Source organism: the organism of the source record quoted next, unplaced genomic scaffold, assembly GCF_019419815.1.
Source record: "Pyrus x bretschneideri cultivar Hongxiangsu unplaced genomic scaffold, Pyrus_bretschneideri_v1 Contig41, whole genome shotgun sequence".
In the NCBI taxonomy this organism is placed as follows: Eukaryota; Viridiplantae; Streptophyta; class Magnoliopsida; order Rosales; family Rosaceae; genus Pyrus; species Pyrus x bretschneideri.
The window spans coordinates 2,161,300-2,179,278 of NW_025999735.1; the positions used below are offsets into that span (position 1 = coordinate 2,161,300).

At 38.1% G+C, this 17,979-nt stretch overlaps 3 protein-coding genes across 4 annotated transcripts; 2 read left to right on the forward strand and 1 right to left on the reverse strand.

Annotated features, from left to right (window-relative positions):
- The first annotated feature begins 3,533 nt into the window (after positions 1 to 3,533).
- Positions 3,534 to 6,904, forward strand: LOC103961017 (uridine 5'-monophosphate synthase). Its single transcript, XM_009373519.3, has 6 exons — positions 3,534 to 4,362; positions 5,064 to 5,147; positions 5,674 to 5,756; positions 5,843 to 5,930; positions 6,033 to 6,287; positions 6,520 to 6,904. The coding sequence occupies exons 1-6, from the start codon at positions 3,556 to 3,558 to the stop codon at positions 6,655 to 6,657; spliced, it is 1,455 nt and encodes a 484-aa protein (XP_009371794.2). The 5' UTR covers positions 3,534 to 3,555; the 3' UTR covers positions 6,658 to 6,904.
- A 642-nt stretch (positions 6,905 to 7,546) lies between these two features.
- Positions 7,547 to 9,619, reverse strand: LOC103961018 (pentatricopeptide repeat-containing protein At1g77360, mitochondrial-like). The gene has a single exon (XM_009373520.3). The coding sequence runs from the start codon at positions 9,383 to 9,385 to the stop codon at positions 7,778 to 7,780; it is 1,608 nt and encodes a 535-aa protein (XP_009371795.2). The 5' UTR covers positions 9,386 to 9,619; the 3' UTR covers positions 7,547 to 7,777.
- Positions 9,620 to 13,737: 4,118 nt separating this feature from the next.
- Positions 13,738 to 17,858, forward strand: LOC103961051 (double-stranded RNA-binding protein 1). 2 transcript variants are annotated; one of them, XM_048566457.1, is made up of 6 exons: positions 13,929 to 14,065; positions 14,534 to 14,787; positions 15,299 to 15,570; positions 15,792 to 16,002; positions 16,122 to 16,653; positions 17,619 to 17,858. In XM_048566457.1, exons 2-6 carry the CDS (start codon positions 14,751 to 14,753, stop codon positions 17,674 to 17,676), a joined length of 1,110 nt encoding a protein of 369 aa, XP_048422414.1. In that variant the 5' UTR covers positions 13,929 to 14,065; positions 14,534 to 14,750; the 3' UTR covers positions 17,677 to 17,858. The 2 variants fall into 2 exon arrangements, with proteins under 2 accessions (XP_048422413.1, XP_048422414.1); XM_048566456.1 differs by lacking the exon at positions 14,534 to 14,787 and having other exon boundaries at positions 13,738 to 14,065.
- Positions 17,859 to 17,979: the final 121 nt, after the last annotated feature.

Below are 17,979 nucleotides of genomic sequence, written 5' to 3' on the forward strand. Positions count from 1 at the left end.
TTGGATGCTTGAGAGCTTTGGAGTTTCAAAGCTTCAAGGATTTGGGGAATTCTCTTCCAATTTGGGAGTAGAGAAATGTATTTGTGAATTCCTTGATGCTTGATACCTTGATGGAGAAGCCTATTTATAGGCTTTGAGAATGAATCACTACCACAAAATATTTTTTTCCTTTCCAAGCACCATTGCCTAATTTTCCCACTTAATGCAATATTGAAATTGAAGTGGTGTAACTTATGGCCTAATTTCCCACTTAATACCATTTTAAACTTGAAGTGGTCTAACTTATGGCCTAATTTCCCACTTAACACCATTTTAAACTTGAAATGTGTATGCTTTGTCATTGCCCAAATGAGAAAAACTTGCTTTGATCCGTAATGGATTGAAGTGTGCTTACCTTGTCATTGCCCAAATTGAGAAGAAAAAACCTTGTTTAATCATCCAAGGGTATTTCTTCCTATTTTGTTGAGTCACATGCCATGTGTACAATTTGTACGACACGTGGCGTATGCCATGTATGCCTTGACACGTCAAAACTTTGATGCGTTGGGTGAACATTTGTTTTACTGAAATTTCGATGTCTACAATAATGATAGGAAGAGCCGACATCGAAGGATCAAAAAGCAACGTCGTTATGACCGCTTGACTGCCACAAGCTAGTTATTCCTGTAATAACTTTTCTGATACCTCTAACTTCAAATTCCGAAGGTTTAAAGCATTGATAGGCCACACTGTCATGTTCTAAAAGGAGAATATGCTGATTTCGGTTGACATTTTGGGTCATGACACTAATGACCTATCAAATTAGGATTTTCTTGTAGCACTCTACGATGCGAACTCTAAGCGGAACGAAATTTGGATAACGACGAAGATTTTATGAAACCATGAAGTTCAAGGGTGTTTTAGTAAATTGACTTTTAGATATTTTCTTGACCTTTGTTTCATTATGTTTGGGTTTTTGGTCCAGCGGGATCCACCCACAATCTTCTGTCTGCAAACGCTCTCAAATCTTCCCCTCTTTTCACCCTCTACTCTCTCTACCCTTTTGCGCACTCTGTTATCACTCTCACTTTCTTCTGTTTTAATTAATTTTTATTTTTATTTTTTTGCGCCTCCCTTTCACATTGCAATGTTACAATGTGAAAACTGAGACCAGTTTTAGTGATAAAATATTTATTGAAAATAAACATCACAAATCATGAGCATGTTTGTTATATGCTAACATTGTATGACCCAAAAAATAACTATCCAAGCCAGATTATTAGTTGGCGGGATATATATAAATTGGCTGTTGAGTCATTAGCATTACAATCTTGTAGTATTCATTTACATTTACAAGTGAGATGTTTTATGATATACCTCGACCTAAATCAGGACGTGACAGATCCAGGTGTGTCATTTTATGTTCGATTATCTTAAATGAAAAGAACCTTAGATAACAAATTTTTAATAAAAAATACTTAATGAACTTTTATTAGTGACAAGGACAGAAAACAAGAAAGCAGTGACAACATCGTATTATATTAAATTTTATTTATTGTGACAATATTGTAATTAAGTTAAAATTTGATGTCACCATCAATTGTTTCTTCATAAATTTTCAGCTACTACTTCATAAATTATCAACATTTTCTCATACCTAAAAACAATTATCGTACAATCTCTATTATACACTTTTTAAAAATAATTGGACCTTTAAATAATTGGTAAATTATATTTTCATACCTCAGGTTTGGGGTCTATTTCAATTCCTTACAACATCTGCAAAACATTTCATTTTCATACCTTAAGTACTATTTTATTTCAAAATAATACATCCGTTACATTTTCCATCCATGGATCCATTAAGTGCTGATGTGGTTGCCAAATGTGTGCCACGTGGCCAAAAAAAAAAAAAAAAAAAAAAAAAAAAACCCCATCCCCGACCCACTCCCTTCTCCCATCCATCATCACCCACCCCAAAATCCCACCCGAGCCACCCCTCTCTCCCATCCCCATCACCCACCCTCAAAAATCTCACCTAAGATTATGTGGATCTACCACAAAATCAGTCCAAAAATCATCTCAAACTCCCCAAGATGAATCTACCACAAAACTACTCGAGATTAGGTGTAATTAATTGGGGGTCTCTGTGCAAGGGAGGTAGGTCGCAGAGTCCCGGAAGGGGTGGGGAGGGAGGGTAGGTTCTTGGTCGTGGGCGCGCGGGGAGGGGGGGTTGGGTGATGAACTAGGTTGCAGTTTTTTTTTTACTTCCTCTTCCTCTTATTGTTGTTGTTGTTGTTGCAGGTGGGGAACTGGGGGAGAGGGGGTGGGGACGAAATGGGTTGCAGTTTGTTTTTTTTTTTTTTTTTCCTTCCTCCTCTTCCTCTTGTTGTTGTTGTTGTTGTTGCAGGTGGGGAACTGGGGGAGAGGGGGTGGGGACGAAATGGGTTGCAGTTTGTTTTTTTTTTCTTTTTCCCTTCCTCCTCTTCCTCTTGTTGTTGTTGTTGTTGCTGCTGCAGGGTTGGGGGGGGGGGGTTGCAGTTTTTTTTTTCCTCTTCTTCTTCTTACACGTGGGGAAATGGATTTGGGTTTTTTTTTTCCCTCCCTCTTCTTCTTCTTCTTCAAGTTTTTGGGTTCTTCGGGGATGTGGGTCGCTGGGGGGAAGGGATAATGGTTTTTCTTAATTTTTTTTTAATTTTTTCAGGTTTAAAAAAAATATTTAAATTTTTTTTTTTTGTGCCATGTGGCATATATGTGGCAGCTACGTCAACATTTAACGGATCCATGGATGGAAAATGTAACAGATGTATTATTTTGAAATAAAATATTACTTAAGGTATGAAGTGAAATGTTTTGAAGATGTTGTACGGAATTAAAATAAGCCCCAAACCTGAGGTATGAAAATGTAATTTACCAGTAAATAATTATATTCTACTTTGCACTGCAGCCAAGCAAGAACTGTGTTCTTATGAAGAAATAGTTTTCCTATAATTTATGAAAAAATGATTTTCGATAATTTATGAATAAATATTGCGATAATTTGTGAAGAAACAGATGTTTCCAAACTTTAACTTAATTATGATTCTGTCATCAAACGCAAAAATTCAATATAAGTCAACTGAATATTTAAACAATTTTTTTTTTTGTAAAATTATAAATTTTCTTGATTAGATGTTATATTAAGGAGCTGACGAGGTTTTGAATGTAGTGCAAAAGCAACGCAACACTCCTCATTACCTATTACCACAACATCTTGTATTTATAATTAAAAAAAATTAATTACATTTCAGGAGTGGCTGAAATGCTTCTACAAATCTTCTCAGCCTCTAGAAGAGATGAAATCAACAGCTGATTCTTTTTTGAAAAAAAAAGAAGAAAAAAAGAAAATAATTAAGTGTTTTTGAATTAAAAAAAAAAAGTTTGGAAAACCTTTTTCATTTTTCGTTTTGCTTTAATCGCATTTCAGCATTTTCTCTATTATTCCGTACGTAAAAGCCACTGTGTGTGCTCGCTGCTCATTCTCTCCACTAACTCTCCTTCTTCTCTTCCCAATCCGCCGCCACCGTCTTATAAAAAATGGCATCTTTGCCGTCCACCGAGTCCCTCATCCTCCAACTCCACGATATCTCCGCTGTCAAGTTCGGCAACTTCAAACTCAAATCCGGCATCTCCTCCCCAATCTACATAGACCTCCGCCTCATCGTATCTTACCCCGCCCTCCTCAGCCAAATTTCCCAAACCCTAATCGCCACCGTCCCCTCCTCCACGCGTTACGACCTCATCTGCGGCGTCCCCTACACCGCCCTCCCAATCGCCACCTGCATCAGCACCTCCAATGACCTCCCTATGCTCATGCGCCGCAAGGAGGTCAAGGACTACGGCACCGCCAAGGCCATCGAAGGCGTCTTCAAGCCAGACCAAGTCTGCCTTATAATCGAGGACTTGGTTACAAGCGGCGGATCGGTTTTGGAGACGGCTGCGCCCCTACGCGCCGCCGGTCTGAAGGTCGAAGACGCCGTTGTACTGATCGACCGGGAACAGGGCGGGAGGGAGAATTTGGAGGAGAATGGGATTCGATTGCACTCGTTGTTTCGGTTGAGCGAGATGGTGAGGGTGTTGAAGGAGAAGGGGAAGGTCGGGGAGGAGACGGAGTTGATTGTTTTGAAGTTTTTGGAGGAGAATCGGAAGGTGGCGGCGCCGCCGGTTGTGCCAAACAGTGTGGAGAAAGTTAAGGTTAGGGGATTGGCGCTGGAGGAGAGAGCGAAGGTGTCAAAGAATCCGACGGGGAAGAGGCTTTTTGAGGTGATGGTGCAGAAGCAGAGCAATCTATGTGTGGCTGCCGATGTTGGGACTGCCAAGGAGTTGCTCGACATAGCTGAGAAGGTGAGATTTTCTTGGATTTTCTCGGAATCTTTTAATTTTCCCGGAAAATATATGAAAGCACTGTAATTTAACTGTATTGTTGGAGCCAAGTGTTATAAATATACACGTGGGTGTTAACAAGAAGTTGGACTAGGAACTGCCATGTGGGAAGCTACACTATGTCCATGTGCAAGCTTAAACCTTTGCAGGGTTGGAGTTAGACAAATGGTTTCATGATACGGATGAGGCTAATTTTTCACGATTCGGATATAGATTTTCTAATATACTCCGGAGCCAAACTTTTTTTTACCGTTAGATCTTGGTCAAATTCGACTATTAGATCTTCGGTCGAAGATACAATGACTAAGATTGAACGGTTTAACACCTGCACTATAGGATATATTCCGGAGCAGCATAGAATTTTGGGATAAAAATTCGAAATTAACTTATTGTGCCACTGTTGGTTGTGATATTCTGGTAATATGATATTCTAGATTTCTAACTGGGTTTTTTGTTGTTGTACTATTTTATTTAAATATGTATTTGTTGCTAGATTTGTAAATGCACTTTGACAGTAGTATGTAGACAAAGGCAGGTGCCTTGTAAATTTGAACAATCTGTGATGAGAGAGGGAAGTGAATTGAATAAGAAAAGAATGGGGATAGTTGAATATCTATTGTTGTGATGGTCACTGATTCTATGATGTAAACGTTTTAATGCAGGTTGGGCCGGAGATTTGTTTACTGAAAACCCATGTTGATATATTGCCTGACTTCACCCCGGATTTTGGCTCTAAACTTCGCTCAGTATGTTTCTAAACATTTTTTCTTCATGTTTTGTAATGCAACTGGATATTAGTCATGATTTATGGCTGCTGGTTCATGTAGATTTTATAATTTCTTGATGGAATTGGTGTGAATGTTGCTGCAGATTGAGATAGTAAATTGTTACTTCATCTGTTATCTGTTCTTAATTGCTGCTTGAGTTTTAGTTAAATCAAGCAAGCTTCCGGAAAATCGCTTGATCTTTCATTACGAACATCTGAGTCAATAGTGTTCCCCCTTGGTATTACTTGCCTGAATGGATTGCTAAAACCATTTTAAGCCTGCATTTTCAAAGCCGTGACTTTAATTCAAAAGAAGTATAATGTCATGCACTGATAAATAATTGCACTGATTATTCATATTATTATCAGTGGTGGAACTTAGTAATTGTCAAATTATAGCTTTCTTCTGAGCAGGACTGTATTCAATTTATACAGTTACAAATGTGTTTTGGTTGATTGAAGGCAATTGTCGAGTTATAGCTGATATGTGCCTTATCCAATTGAAGATTGCAGATAAACATAATTTCCTAATTTTTGAAGATCGCAAGTTCGCAGACATTGGTAACACAGTAACAATGCAGTATGAAGGGTGAGGCTCAGGCTTAGGTTTTTTTTTCTTATTTTTCTGTATGTTAGTATCATTTCCCTTAGCTTATCAGTTTTTTCTGTTTGCAGAGGTATATTCCGTATACTGGACTGGGCTGATATTGTCAACTGTCATATAATCTCTGGTCCCGGGATAGTTGATGGACTAAAGTTGAAGGTTTGCAACTTTGGATTGATGGCTCGCACTGCATAAATTTTTGCTCAGATGAATTAATTTTTCCTAACTGTTTACTACTTGTGTACTCTCTTTCTCTTGTAGGGTTTGCCACATGGTAGGGGGCTGTTGCTTCTTGCCGAAATGAGCTCAGCTGGTAACTTTGCAAAGGGAGATTACACAGCTGCCGCAGTGAAGATAGCGGAGGAGCATTCTGACTTTGTGATTGGCTTCATTTCAGTTAACCCAGCATCATGGCCAGGGGCACCAGTAAATCCAGCTTTCATCCAGGCAACTCCTGGAGTGAAAATGGTAACTGGTGGTGATGCTCTTGGCCAGCAATATAACACTCCAAACTCCGTAAGTTTACCATATACTACACTACTTTCGTATCAGTTTGGCAACCATAACTTGAGAGATTTGATGTTCATACCGTTGTTCGAGGGATTGAGTTTGGAGTTCATAGTGTATATGAAAGAAATCACCCTGCTCAAAGGGGCATTGACATCACTTGTCTATATTTCGACCTGCATTTGTTATGACTATACTATTTTATGAGCTAGTGTTGTGACCGAAACGTATTGTGTTTCAGGTGATCTACGATAGAGGTAGTGACATTATAATTGTGGGTCGTGGAATTATAAAAGCCGCAAACCCTGCGGAGGTGGCTCAAGAATACCGTCGTCAAGGCTGGAATGCATATTTGGCTAAATGCAGCAACAGCAGCTAAGATATTTGTATTAGGCTGCCTCCCTTGTTTCAGTTATGCTTAACATTATTTTCTAATTACCCGAGGAGTGAGTGAAGTATGATTCACTTGAATGTGTGGGGTTTTGTGAACCCAGAGGATGTGAGTTTTGTGGTATTAATTTCTAAGTGTGCCTTTATTGGCACCCAACTTTAATGCAAAGCTTAATGGAAATAACTTGAAGAGCGCCAAGCAAATATGAAAGACAAATCAGAACATTTACAGTGCACTTGGATGAGTGAGTTTAAGAATACTAACTACAACGAATTAGTGGAGTTTCTTATGTGGTTACCTATTAGCACGGTTTTAAATAAAGAATTTGAAGTTGGTCATTTACGTAGATCTTTACGCTGATCGTTTATGTAATGTTTCCTCAAAGAGAAGTGCTAAGGGGATTGTTTCAAAAGTGGGACTCTCCGTGGTTTTTCTGCTAACTCACAGTTTAATGTCAATTCCCGTGCCAATATTATACAACATTGTGTCAAAAACATCTTTACAGTTTAACATCAATTTTCGTGTCAACATTATAAAATATTGTACCAAAAACATGAAGTAACAAAGTCTATGAAGAGTTTCCTTAGCATTCTCTTCCTCAAAACTCTTATTACATAGAATTTGGAAACAACACCTATATAAACAGAATTTAATGTTGGGATATATGCCCCACAAATTCCACCCTTTTTCCACATAAAATTTATAAATTTTTCTATTTATGACTCTAACCAAGGATATTAATATCTTTCATATAATCATCTCTGAGTTTTGTCCACATTCCAAGTTTATTTTCTCCATTTGAAGAGACGCCGTTAACAGTCCACATATTTTGAGCAAAGATTAACAAAATTTGAGGGTTCTGTTTGGAAAGTATAGGTGGATAAATTTTCATCAAATTATATAACCAACAATGCCATTACATCTGAAGTAGAAGTCTAAATAGCTGGCTAAACTGATAATTAGACTTACAAGAAAAGAACAAACATCTTCGTTATAAAAAATGGCTATCCGAAATTACATCTATCAGTTGATACAGCATATAGATGGCATAGGAAAAATAGTGCAACTATGTAGCAAACATTTATGATTCCAAGTATTTCGAACCTACCTATCGAGCTTTCCACTTTCTCAAAAGCTCATCGTACACGTATTCCTTCCTTGCTCGTAAGAGGTCCTGTTTCAGTTTTGACAATGTCGAAAAGTCCAACTTCATTCCTCTTGCAATCATATCCTCCGCGTACTTAACGGCTTCTGGGATCCTATTCAAATCGCGGAGCCCTACAACCAACAAATTCCCTGTATCCTCCAAGCCAGAATCGTAATTCTCTATCATGCACTTCCAAACTTTTATAGCAAAGTAAGGGTCCCCAAAATCCAGGAAAATCCTTACTGCTATGTCACAATTAGCAAGCTCTGGAACACACTCATTTTTAACCATCTCTGTAAACAATGCCGAAGCCTCCTTTAACTTCCTATCCTTGATTAAAAGCCTAAAAACCATGTTATATGTTTGTGCATTCGGGAATGCCCCCTTGTACACCATCTCATCGAACATCCTTCGTGCTAAATCAACATTGCCATCACGACAATGTAAAGAAATCACCAAATTATACATACTCGTATCAGGTTGGCATCCAATTCTCCCTACCATTGCCTGCCAGAGAGTGTCTGCTCCCCTAGAATCGCACTTCTTGACACACTCATCCAGTGCAAGCCTGAAAAAACTGATCCCCGGATAACACCTCCTATTTTTTAAGGTCTCAAAGACCTTCACTGCCTCACGGATCCCGTCAGGTCCCTTAAGCAAAGTATTCAAGAATGAATCATAAGCTGGAACATTGTTGGGGTCCCAACCAATTTCAATCACCATCTCAGAAAAGACCTGCCTAGCACAATCCACATTGCCTTCATTTTCGAAACCCTCCAACAAAATGGCATAGGTGTCAGGGTCCGGCCTAATCTCAACCTTGGCAACACGCAAAAACTCAACGGCATCAGCGGTCTTGCCATCTCTGCAAATTGCACTCAGAAGAGAATTCAAGGCCACAATGTCCCTAGGACAACCATATTGGCTCATACACTCAAAAGTCGAAATAGCCTCTTTGACACGATTGGCAACTACATAGCTACTAAAAACAGAAGCAAAAGTGGCCAAAGAGAGTAACCTTTCTTTCGCCATGGCACTGATGGCATCCCACATTGCATCAAAGAAGCAATTCTTGCCCAAAAGATCAACAACCAAGTTCCAAGCATAGGGGCTGTGAAAGTCATTGAGCTGGCGACCGGCCCACCGGAAAAACTTCACTGACGGGCCCGGGAACCCGTAGGACAGTTTGAGCACCTCTTCAACATCTTCTTGGGTCACTCTAACACCGGTCTCCTCCAACCGTTCCTCAACAGAAGGGGTGTGGGTTTTGGCCAATATTTCGCAGAGAAGTCCGATTTTCGGAGGCAGATTCGGAGTGTCGAGGTACGAGGCGAAGGTTGGGTGCTTTGCTACTGGGGTTTGGGTACGTGGGTTCGCCGGCAACAGAGCTACGGCTGAAGAATTGAGCGTTTTGTGAATTGGGGTTGGGGAATTGGGGATTCTGTGAGTTGGGTTGGAGGAAGAATGCAGCTTCTTGGCGGGTTGGGGTTTATGGCGAATTGGGTTGGCAGAAGAGGGATTGTTGGGATGTGGGTAGCCATGGCGTCGTTTTTTGCTGGTTCTGGTCATATGAATATTTGTAAGATGAACTCAAAGGAGAGGATTTTACGGAGCTTCGAGAACCCTAGATTGGCATCTGAAAACAGACACCGGTGGGCGGTGGTGGAGCGGAGGACGGTGTCCCTTCGGATCAGAAAATCGACGGGAAGAAGAGAAGGGGAAAAGCTCCTTAAATCGGATTCTCATGTGCGCAAGAATCAATTTTACCTGTGTATTTCATTTTGGTATTTTGTTTTGATTTTTGTTCGGGTGCTGTTATTTTGATTTTTCTTCGGTGAGCATCATTGCCCACTTTCTTTTTCTGTTAAAAGTTTTTCAAAATATATTATTTGAGCTTTTTTATTTTATAGACGATATTAAGATGGTGAAATTTGAATTTAAAGATGTCAAATGAGATATAAGACGTTATTAATTACTTGAGCTGATCAGTTTTTTATATTTGATTTCAAGATAATAAAACAATTGGCATGGTCTAGTTCGTTTCATTTTAATCCACAATCCCAAACCCAAACCCAAATCGAATAATTAATCTGTATGGTTTGGTTTTAATTTGATCAATCGGTTCTATTCAATTTGGATTTGAACTCATTTCAATTTTGTTTGTTGAATTTGTGACATGAGAAACTCAAGCCTAATACTCAACTCATATATTAATTCATCAATGAACTCAAATAAAAACCCCCTAAAAATGCAATTACGAGAGCATGAAGAACGAGGGATGTTGTGATTTTCACTCTATTTTATTTTTTTTACAACCTCTTTTGATTAGTTAATAGTTTTTAGAGTATTTGAGGAATAAAATGCGGTGTTGAATTGTCATCCTGTATAATTACATAAAAAACTATTAATAAATTGAACGAGTGTGTGAAGCAAAATGTGATGAGTGAAAATAACCGTTTCAGAAAAATCAGTTGTATATCAGATTATGGATTGACATGATATATGAGTTACAATATAACATCTACAGACTTATTTGAGAATGTTTTGTAAGGTCCAAAATCCCTTTAAAAATTAAGGTGTTTCCAAACGTTTGTTTACGAAAAAGTTAAAAGTGTTTATGATTTATAAATTGGCCGAGGAAGCAATTTTAAGTACTTTTTAAGAAAAACACATACATTCTAAGCGAATTTAGTAACATCAAGGTCTTACCGGTAAACACAAAATATTCACCTTTTTACATCCAACACTTACACATGAACAGCAAACCGGCCCCGGGAAAGAACGAAAAACCAAAAAGAATCCAGCATTGGTCTGAGAAATGGTGTCATCAAAACTCCCCCTTTTAGTTTCCTGGCCAATTGGGTTGTTATTTTTATTCATTTTTGAATTTTTGTAGTGGGATTTTGTTTGTTTTCCAATAGAAGTTGTGATGTTTTTGCTTTTGGAAAAAGCAGGGTGCTTTACTTAGCATTATAATCTGTGAGTTTATGTAAAATGTGGATTGTTTAATAAGTTGGTATGTAAGATCAACAGTATATTCATGGTTCACTGCAGAATTTAGGTTGTATGAATTTCCAACGACACGGATGCTGGCAAAAAGAAAAATTAGAAAGAAGTTTGATGGCTAGTATAATCTTGACGAATTTTCGCTGCATTACGGAGTACTCAAGTTCGAGCTTAAGTTAGCTGTAATCTTAACGAAGTTAAATCCTTTCGTTACTATTTCATTTGTTTTGCTTAACGTATGTGATACTCTGGATGAAAATGACGTTAGAGCATGTCAGATGATATTAACGAATTGACTTTTGTTAATTTAGATTTCTTGTTCTTCAGACGGTTTATGTTGGGATGACTTCTTTGATTCTCTGTCGTGCAATGCACTTTATCATGGAATGTGCAGTGGGAGGACCAGGTTCTCCTAAGAGGTATTCTTATCGGCTTGAAACTTGAACGAAAAGTATCGAAAATCTGACACCAATGCCTTCAGTTTCTATCACTTAGTAGTCGTTGTTTGTTTGCAAGTATGTATGTTTTGAACACCTCCTTGTGATGGTTATGCAGACATTTAGCAGTTCGCCAAGGCATCGCGGTGGTGGAGGTCGTAGCCAGGTCGAGGTGGCCGGCGGAGTGGTGGTTACTACGGAAGTGGTTACGGCAATGTTGGACGAGGCCGCGGCCGAGGCCATAATTTCGTTCACCGCGCCACCTAGTAAGCTGCAAGCATTGTTCTTGACTCTTTGTGTATAAATGGGATGAACCTCAAAACTGTTGGTGTTTAAAATAGAGCGATTAGCGGCCAGTTAAAGTCCATTAAACAATAATACTGAGAGGGAAGCCATTTGTTTTCTACCTTGTAGAGGCTTGTTTTGGATCAGGGTATAAGCCCGAAAGAAAAGAAAATATATATTACATACAATATCACGAGGCTACGAAATCTGAATTATATCTGCACTTAACAACAGACGACAAGAAGAAGTAGCTTGCTAAAAAAAAAGACCAAAATTGCATGACAAACCCAAACAAGCCAAACAACTATTATGAATTAAGAAAGATAATAATTATTTTTTGTTGAATCTATGGTTATTTACATAGTTGACAGGTAATTAAACCATATAACCAAAGAGTAGATAAAAGTGAAAATCTTGAGTCAGGCCGCCTCACAACCAGCTTCTCCAACTTTCTAATCAAATAATATCACGTTGCTATTTATTTTTTTGCTTAAATTCAATTAATAATCATATTGATACGATACAATACTGATAATTATGTAATTAAAATATTACCAACATTAAGAATATGAATGACTTAATAATCAATATATCGATATTGAGTGGTTGGACCTATCATGCCATGAGCCCTCCTGCCTCAAGATTCTGGTTGAAGAGACTCGACAACTCAAGATTCGGGTTAAAAATACTCAACAAAATGAAAATGGATAGCAACTAGCAAGAGAGCGAGAAATTATGGAGTAGTATGGTATCACCACTTTAGCCGATGATACTTCCACTCAAATTTTACCACGTGAAATTTTGTTTACATATGAATTTAATGTCTTTTCCCTGTCTTTTTTTTCGTCGTTAAAAAAAAATTAGAAACTTAAAACTTAAATTAATAATAAAACCCAGTAACCATCTTTATCGATGAGCCAATGTATTCATACAAAAGTTTTGGTGACCATTGGATTTCATTTGTGGCCAACATTGATTACCCCTTAAGGGAGTGTTTGTTTGCCCTCACTAACATTCACTAAGCTAGATTTGACTAGTTGTCGAAGTAATTTGGTATTTGTTGTGCGCATGACTAAGTTTAATGGGACTAAAGAGGACTCGTCTCGACTAAAACCTTCACTAGAAGGCCTTAGCAAGACCGACAAAAAAGCATGGGACTGGTTAAGACCGTGCTTCATTTCGATGAACTCGTCTACTTTACTTCGACCTTGACCTCTGCTACGCACGATTGACGATGGACCTGCACCGCCGATGATCTTAGTTGAAACCCAAACCTTGAACCCAGCGGTGGGTGAGTCACCCATTGACCTTGAAGGAATATGGGAGGCCAAGAGCGCCGGTGCCCACGACAATGACGAAGACGTTGGCCGGATTGGGATGATAGTAGTTTGGGGTCGTCGACGCTTGTTCTCCATTAGGGGCAATGACTTCGGTTGGTGATGTTGATTTGAGTTTTGATTTTGAGCTAGGTTTTAAATTTGAACTAGATTTTGATTTCTGGAACTGGATTTTGATTTTTCAAAAACCTCCAGCTCACATCAATCCACTTGGCTCCAGGGAAGCCTGACATCCCCACCAAGGCCGAATCGCCTGGCCTAGTGGCTGGGTGGTGTGACATCATAATGACGTCTCCCACAATTAAAAAAATATAAAAAAAAATTAAAAATGCAAAACATTTATAAAAAAATAATTAAAAATATAAGAATATAAAAAATCATATATATATATATATTTTTTTTTTTTTTTTTAATATCTAACCATATTCTTCCACCTTACATCACATTTCAATATTTTTAAATACTTTCAATCAATATTTTATTATTCGACATTATTAAAATAAAATTACCTTTTATATTATTTTGTAGAAAAAAATAATAATATTCTAATGCCAGTAGTATGGGCTATTCAGTTTAAGGATGAAAAGACGCTTGAACAGTTCACTGAAAGCAGTTACTATTTACTTTCGGAGATTGGATTGCCTATGATGAACATTTAGAAAAAAAAATTATATGTAAAGTGGGCCAATAGATGAGCTAATAAAGATTCCAAAATCTAAATTGAATGATCCAAATTGATGAGTCCTTAAAATTAAAAACGTGAGATAAGGAGAGATTCTCAATCCACAAAATTGTACTATATCAAGTTTTTTATTTTTCGCTATCACTCTTCACTCATGACTCGTCACGTCCATTAAACCAGACCTGGATATAACAACTTTCCCAACCAACCTCCACAGAAATAAATCAAGAGCCGCACAACCAACAAACCTGGAAAAACGCTTCAGAAACCCTAGAAGCTACCTGGGTTTCTCTTAGATCTGTGGAAATGGAGGCTTCCGATTCCAATCTCTCTCAGCTCCAATTGCAGCTCTCGAACCAACCTCCACCACAAAATCCGACACCGGTTCATCACCAATTTCTCAGCCCAGCTCCGGTCCAGGACCAAGTTCCGGCTCAGCATCCGGCTTCCTCTGCTTCTCCATCAGCTTCTTCTGCTTCTGCATCAGCTTCTTCTTCTAAGAGTAACTCCTACCTGTTGCATTTTCATGTCTGTCCTTTCCACCTGAAAATAAAAGAGATTATTATTATTATTATCATTATTGTTTTTCAGTTGAAAGAACGAAATGCCAAGAAATGGAAAAGCATTCACATGATTTCGTGCTGTTTGTTGATTTTTAGTAATTTTGTGCTACTGTTTTTATGTCTGGTTTTGGAGAACAAACTACTTTTGTTATTCACTGAGGAAAAATTCTGTTTTCAATTTCAAATACCTCGAGCCTTTCGTTCTGTATCTGTTCGCGGCGATATGGCAGCACTGTGTGGAGGGAGTTATTAATTAATCATGAGACGAGATGTTGGCATCGGGATTTGATTGAGATGTGTTTTACTAGAGATGAGGCAAAAACTATCTTGATCGTGCCGTTACATTGCTTGGGGTGTGTGGGTAAAGTGTTCTGGCATTATACTAAGCACGAGCTCTTAACTGTCAGGTCTGGGTGTAAAGTGGCGCAAGAGTTGGAGCGTTATGGTGAGCTTGGAAGGAATCGAGTAGAAAGGGTGAAAAGAATAAGTTGTGGCTGATGATCTTGAAATTAGAGAGGCCTAATAAGCTTGGACATTTTGTATGGAGATGCTGTAACAATTTTCTAGCTGTTAAAACTAGTCTTCGAAGGAGAGGAGTACGGCTTGCAACTGAATTATGCTTTGATGATAACTAAGAACTTAATTTATCTTTATAATACATGTGAGTTTCCTGATCGATTGAATTGGAAGTATGCTTTGATGAAATTTGGAGGAGATAAGCGAAATCAAGGGTGGTTTGATTGAATGCATAATCTGTAATTAGGGTTTAGTGACTCGTAGAATTGCAATTTTGAAGATCTTTCAATAAAAAGTTACTAGGAAATTTAGGGTTTTAACATGCACAATGACATTGTTGAAATCTCTCAAAGAATGAAAAAAAAAAATATGAAGTCTTGTTTCAAGTAATTATTGTTACGATTAACCATCGATGGATACTATAGATACATTTTTGTTTTGTATAAAATAGATTTGGTTATCTAGGAAATAATAGTAATGTTTAATGGAGTAAATAAATGAAAAAGTTACCTAGGCTAAAGTATCACTTCTTTTATATTGCCTTTGAACGTGTATAAAGAAAATTCTTTAAATTTCACACGCTGAAATTGTTTTCTGATAACTTACCTGCAAAAGATTGGATCTTTGGTAGTTCTTATATATTTGAGTTCGTGTAGGCCTACCAGATCACTTGACGCACAAAAATCGACTGCAAGAATATGCCCAGGGAGCAGGCCTCCCACTTCCGGTTTATCAGACTGTCAATGAAGGAAATCGACATGCACCATCAACTTTTAGGTCGTCCGTGTTGGTGGATGGAGTTTGCTATGCTTCATCCAACACATTTGCTAGTCGAAAAGCTGCTGAGCAAGATGCTGCTAGACTGGCCATGATCAGTATAACAGAGAAGATAAAGGAAGAAGTTCCTACTATTCCTCCTATTCATGAGGTTTGGTTTTCTATGCTCAAAGTTTCAGTTAGGGTACAAAATTTTTGTTTTAACGTTCTCTATGAATTGTTCAAAAACTTGTTTTGTCAAATTAGCTTGCAACTCTTTTTTAGGGCATCATCACTATCTAAATGAAATTTATGCATACTTGTTTACACTTTGCGTTTACTAATGCAATGGAAGATATTAAATTTTACTACATTCCTCTGGTTATTTTCCAGGATCTGGTGTTTTGCAAGAGTATCCTGAATGAATATAATATGAAAAGGAAAATAGAACCACCTACTTACCAGACTTTTCAGGGAAATGCGAAGGTTCCTTTCTTTGTATCTTCTTTGGTTGTCAACGGTGTGTCCTATACTGGGGATGTTGGAAAAAGCAAGAAAGAGGCTGAACAGTTGGCAGCTCGTGTTGTTATTCAATCACTTCTAGGTACTGTTTTTGTTATTTAATTTTACATGTGTTTCCAGAGAAATTAAAATTACATGTTGTGAGTTAATGTGGTGCATGCACTTATTTTCTTGTGGCTGACTAATTGAAGATAAATTCAGGTGATTCCGAATCAGCACCCATTATGTCGGAGATCCTTAGGTCTAAATACAAACTTGCACATAAGAGCAAGGAGCCAGACTCTTCACATGCCAGTCTTGCAACTTCAGCAGTAAACACAGGACAAGGTTATGTGATCTCAACTGACACTCCAGTAGTCGTTGCACCTGAGGCATCTTTGGGAATGCATCCGCCACGCCATGAATTTATCAAACGGAAGCAAGAGGAACCAGCTTCTCAAGCACCCCCTCAGCTTCCCATAGCTTTTGTTCCTCCAGCTTGTAAGCAGCCCCTAGTTGTTGTTTCAACTTCCTTGGCCACAACCCCAACTTCCTTGGCCCCTGCCTCAACTTCCTTGGCCCCTGCCTCAGCTTCCTTGGCCCCTGCCTCAGCTTCCTTGGCCCCTGCCTCAACTTCCTTGGCTCCTGCTTCCGCTTCTTTGGGCCCTGCGCCAACTTTTTGGGCTGTTCTTCCAGCTTCCAAAAAGCGGCGGAAGAACAAGAAGTCTGAAACAAACTTGCAGAATGATAACCAGTAAGTTATAGCTTATTGTTATTATATTTTATTTCCCATTTCTTTTATGTATTTTAACTTGTGCTTTCATTCACTATAAAGATTTAATTACATTTTTATTTCTCATGAATACCGAAGAAACTTCCTATTGGTTGAATACATGGATGCATATGTTGCTTTCCAGTTTGAAGAATTTTGTGTATCATGTAATGTTTTCCTTTGCTTTGGTTTCCCACAGTACCATGTTTACCCCTCCCCACCTTCCTTCCCTCCCGAACCCATAATTGCTCAGCAATTTCCCTTTTCTACAAATGCAGAATGAGTTGGTAAATTTTTCTAGAAACGAAAATCTGGTGTCATAACTTATCAGGAGAGTAACTTGAAAAACAGAGCTTGTATTTTACTTTATTTTCCTTGCTGAGTATTCATAAGCTAATATGCCTGCTAGATTGTTTTGTTGTTTGGAGAAGGTATTATGCCTTCACATTTTCTTACAATTGGTGTGTACCTACGGAAAATTAATCAACCAAAAGATGTACTTGATTGAGCAGGGATAAATTCTTTCAACTTAGTTGCCACGTGGTGCGATTCGTTTTTCTCCATTCTACATTTTGCTTTCAAATCTTGTTCCGCTCTTGGATTCTTATAGAGGGCAGGCAGCAGCAATGGGTTTCCTTTAGTATAACAATCATCTATAAAAAGGTTCTCAATCTTCAACTTGATTTCAAATAGAAAATAAAAACTTGTTTATGACGGTGTAGTATATCTTCTCAGTTTCCAGGTGAGGGGAGGGTAAATATATGTGTATTATGAATTCCCTTGAAGTTATATAAGGTATAATTACTCTTGTTTGAATTTCATTTTAAAATACTTCAATCCAACTTCAAATCGTCGTCATTGCATAAACTCTTGCTGAAGCTCTGTGTTTAATTGTTCCATGGTAATCTGTATTCGCTAGCTTAATAAGTGTATCCTGAAAATTGCAGGTTGCCAGCTGGTACCTTGAACTTGAATCATCCAGCATCATGTGCAGCTTCGCAGTGAAAACCATAACCGCACGGTATCTATTGCAAGGTGTAGGTCAAGCTCTTATGTATTTAGATTATGTTGTACGTTTAGACTGCATCTGTAAGATAAGACATTGCGGTTGCTTGCTTGGAAATCGGAAATGTTTTGAGTCAGATTTATGTTTCTCTTTGGCTTTGTATGATAGAAAATTTGCCTTACATCTTTAATTTTATTACAATTTTCATCTCAATATATTCGGATTCAGAAAATGTGCAGTCCTAAACATGAACATCGATATTTCGGAAAATCAAGTGTAGTTTTTGGAAATTGATCTTGTAA

Excerpts from the sequence above, each read along its gene's own strand:
- LOC103961017 (XM_009373519.3), top strand. The coding sequence starts at position 3,556 with ATGGCATCTTTGCCGTCCACCGAGTCCCTCATCCTCCAACTCCACGAT. Across the intron at positions 4,363-5,063 it reads TGCTCGACATAGCTGAGAAG|GTTGGGCCGGAGATTTGTTT; the intron begins GTGAGATTTTCT and ends GTTTTAATGCAG. Across the intron at positions 5,757-5,842 it reads GTAACAATGCAGTATGAAGG|AGGTATATTCCGTATACTGG; the intron begins GTGAGGCTCAGG and ends TTCTGTTTGCAG.
- LOC103961018 (XM_009373520.3), bottom strand. The coding sequence starts at position 9,385 with ATGACCAGAACCAGCAAAAAACGACGCCATGGCTACCCACATCCCAAC.
- LOC103961051 (XM_048566456.1), top strand. The coding sequence starts at position 13,870 with ATGGAGGCTTCCGATTCCAATCTCTCTCAGCTCCAATTGCAGCTCTCG. Across the intron at positions 14,066-15,298 it reads ATCAGCTTCTTCTTCTAAGA|GCCTACCAGATCACTTGACG; the intron begins GTAACTCCTACC and ends GAGTTCGTGTAG. Across the intron at positions 16,654-17,618 it reads AACTTGCAGAATGATAACCA|GTTGCCAGCTGGTACCTTGA; the intron begins GTAAGTTATAGC and ends TGAAAATTGCAG.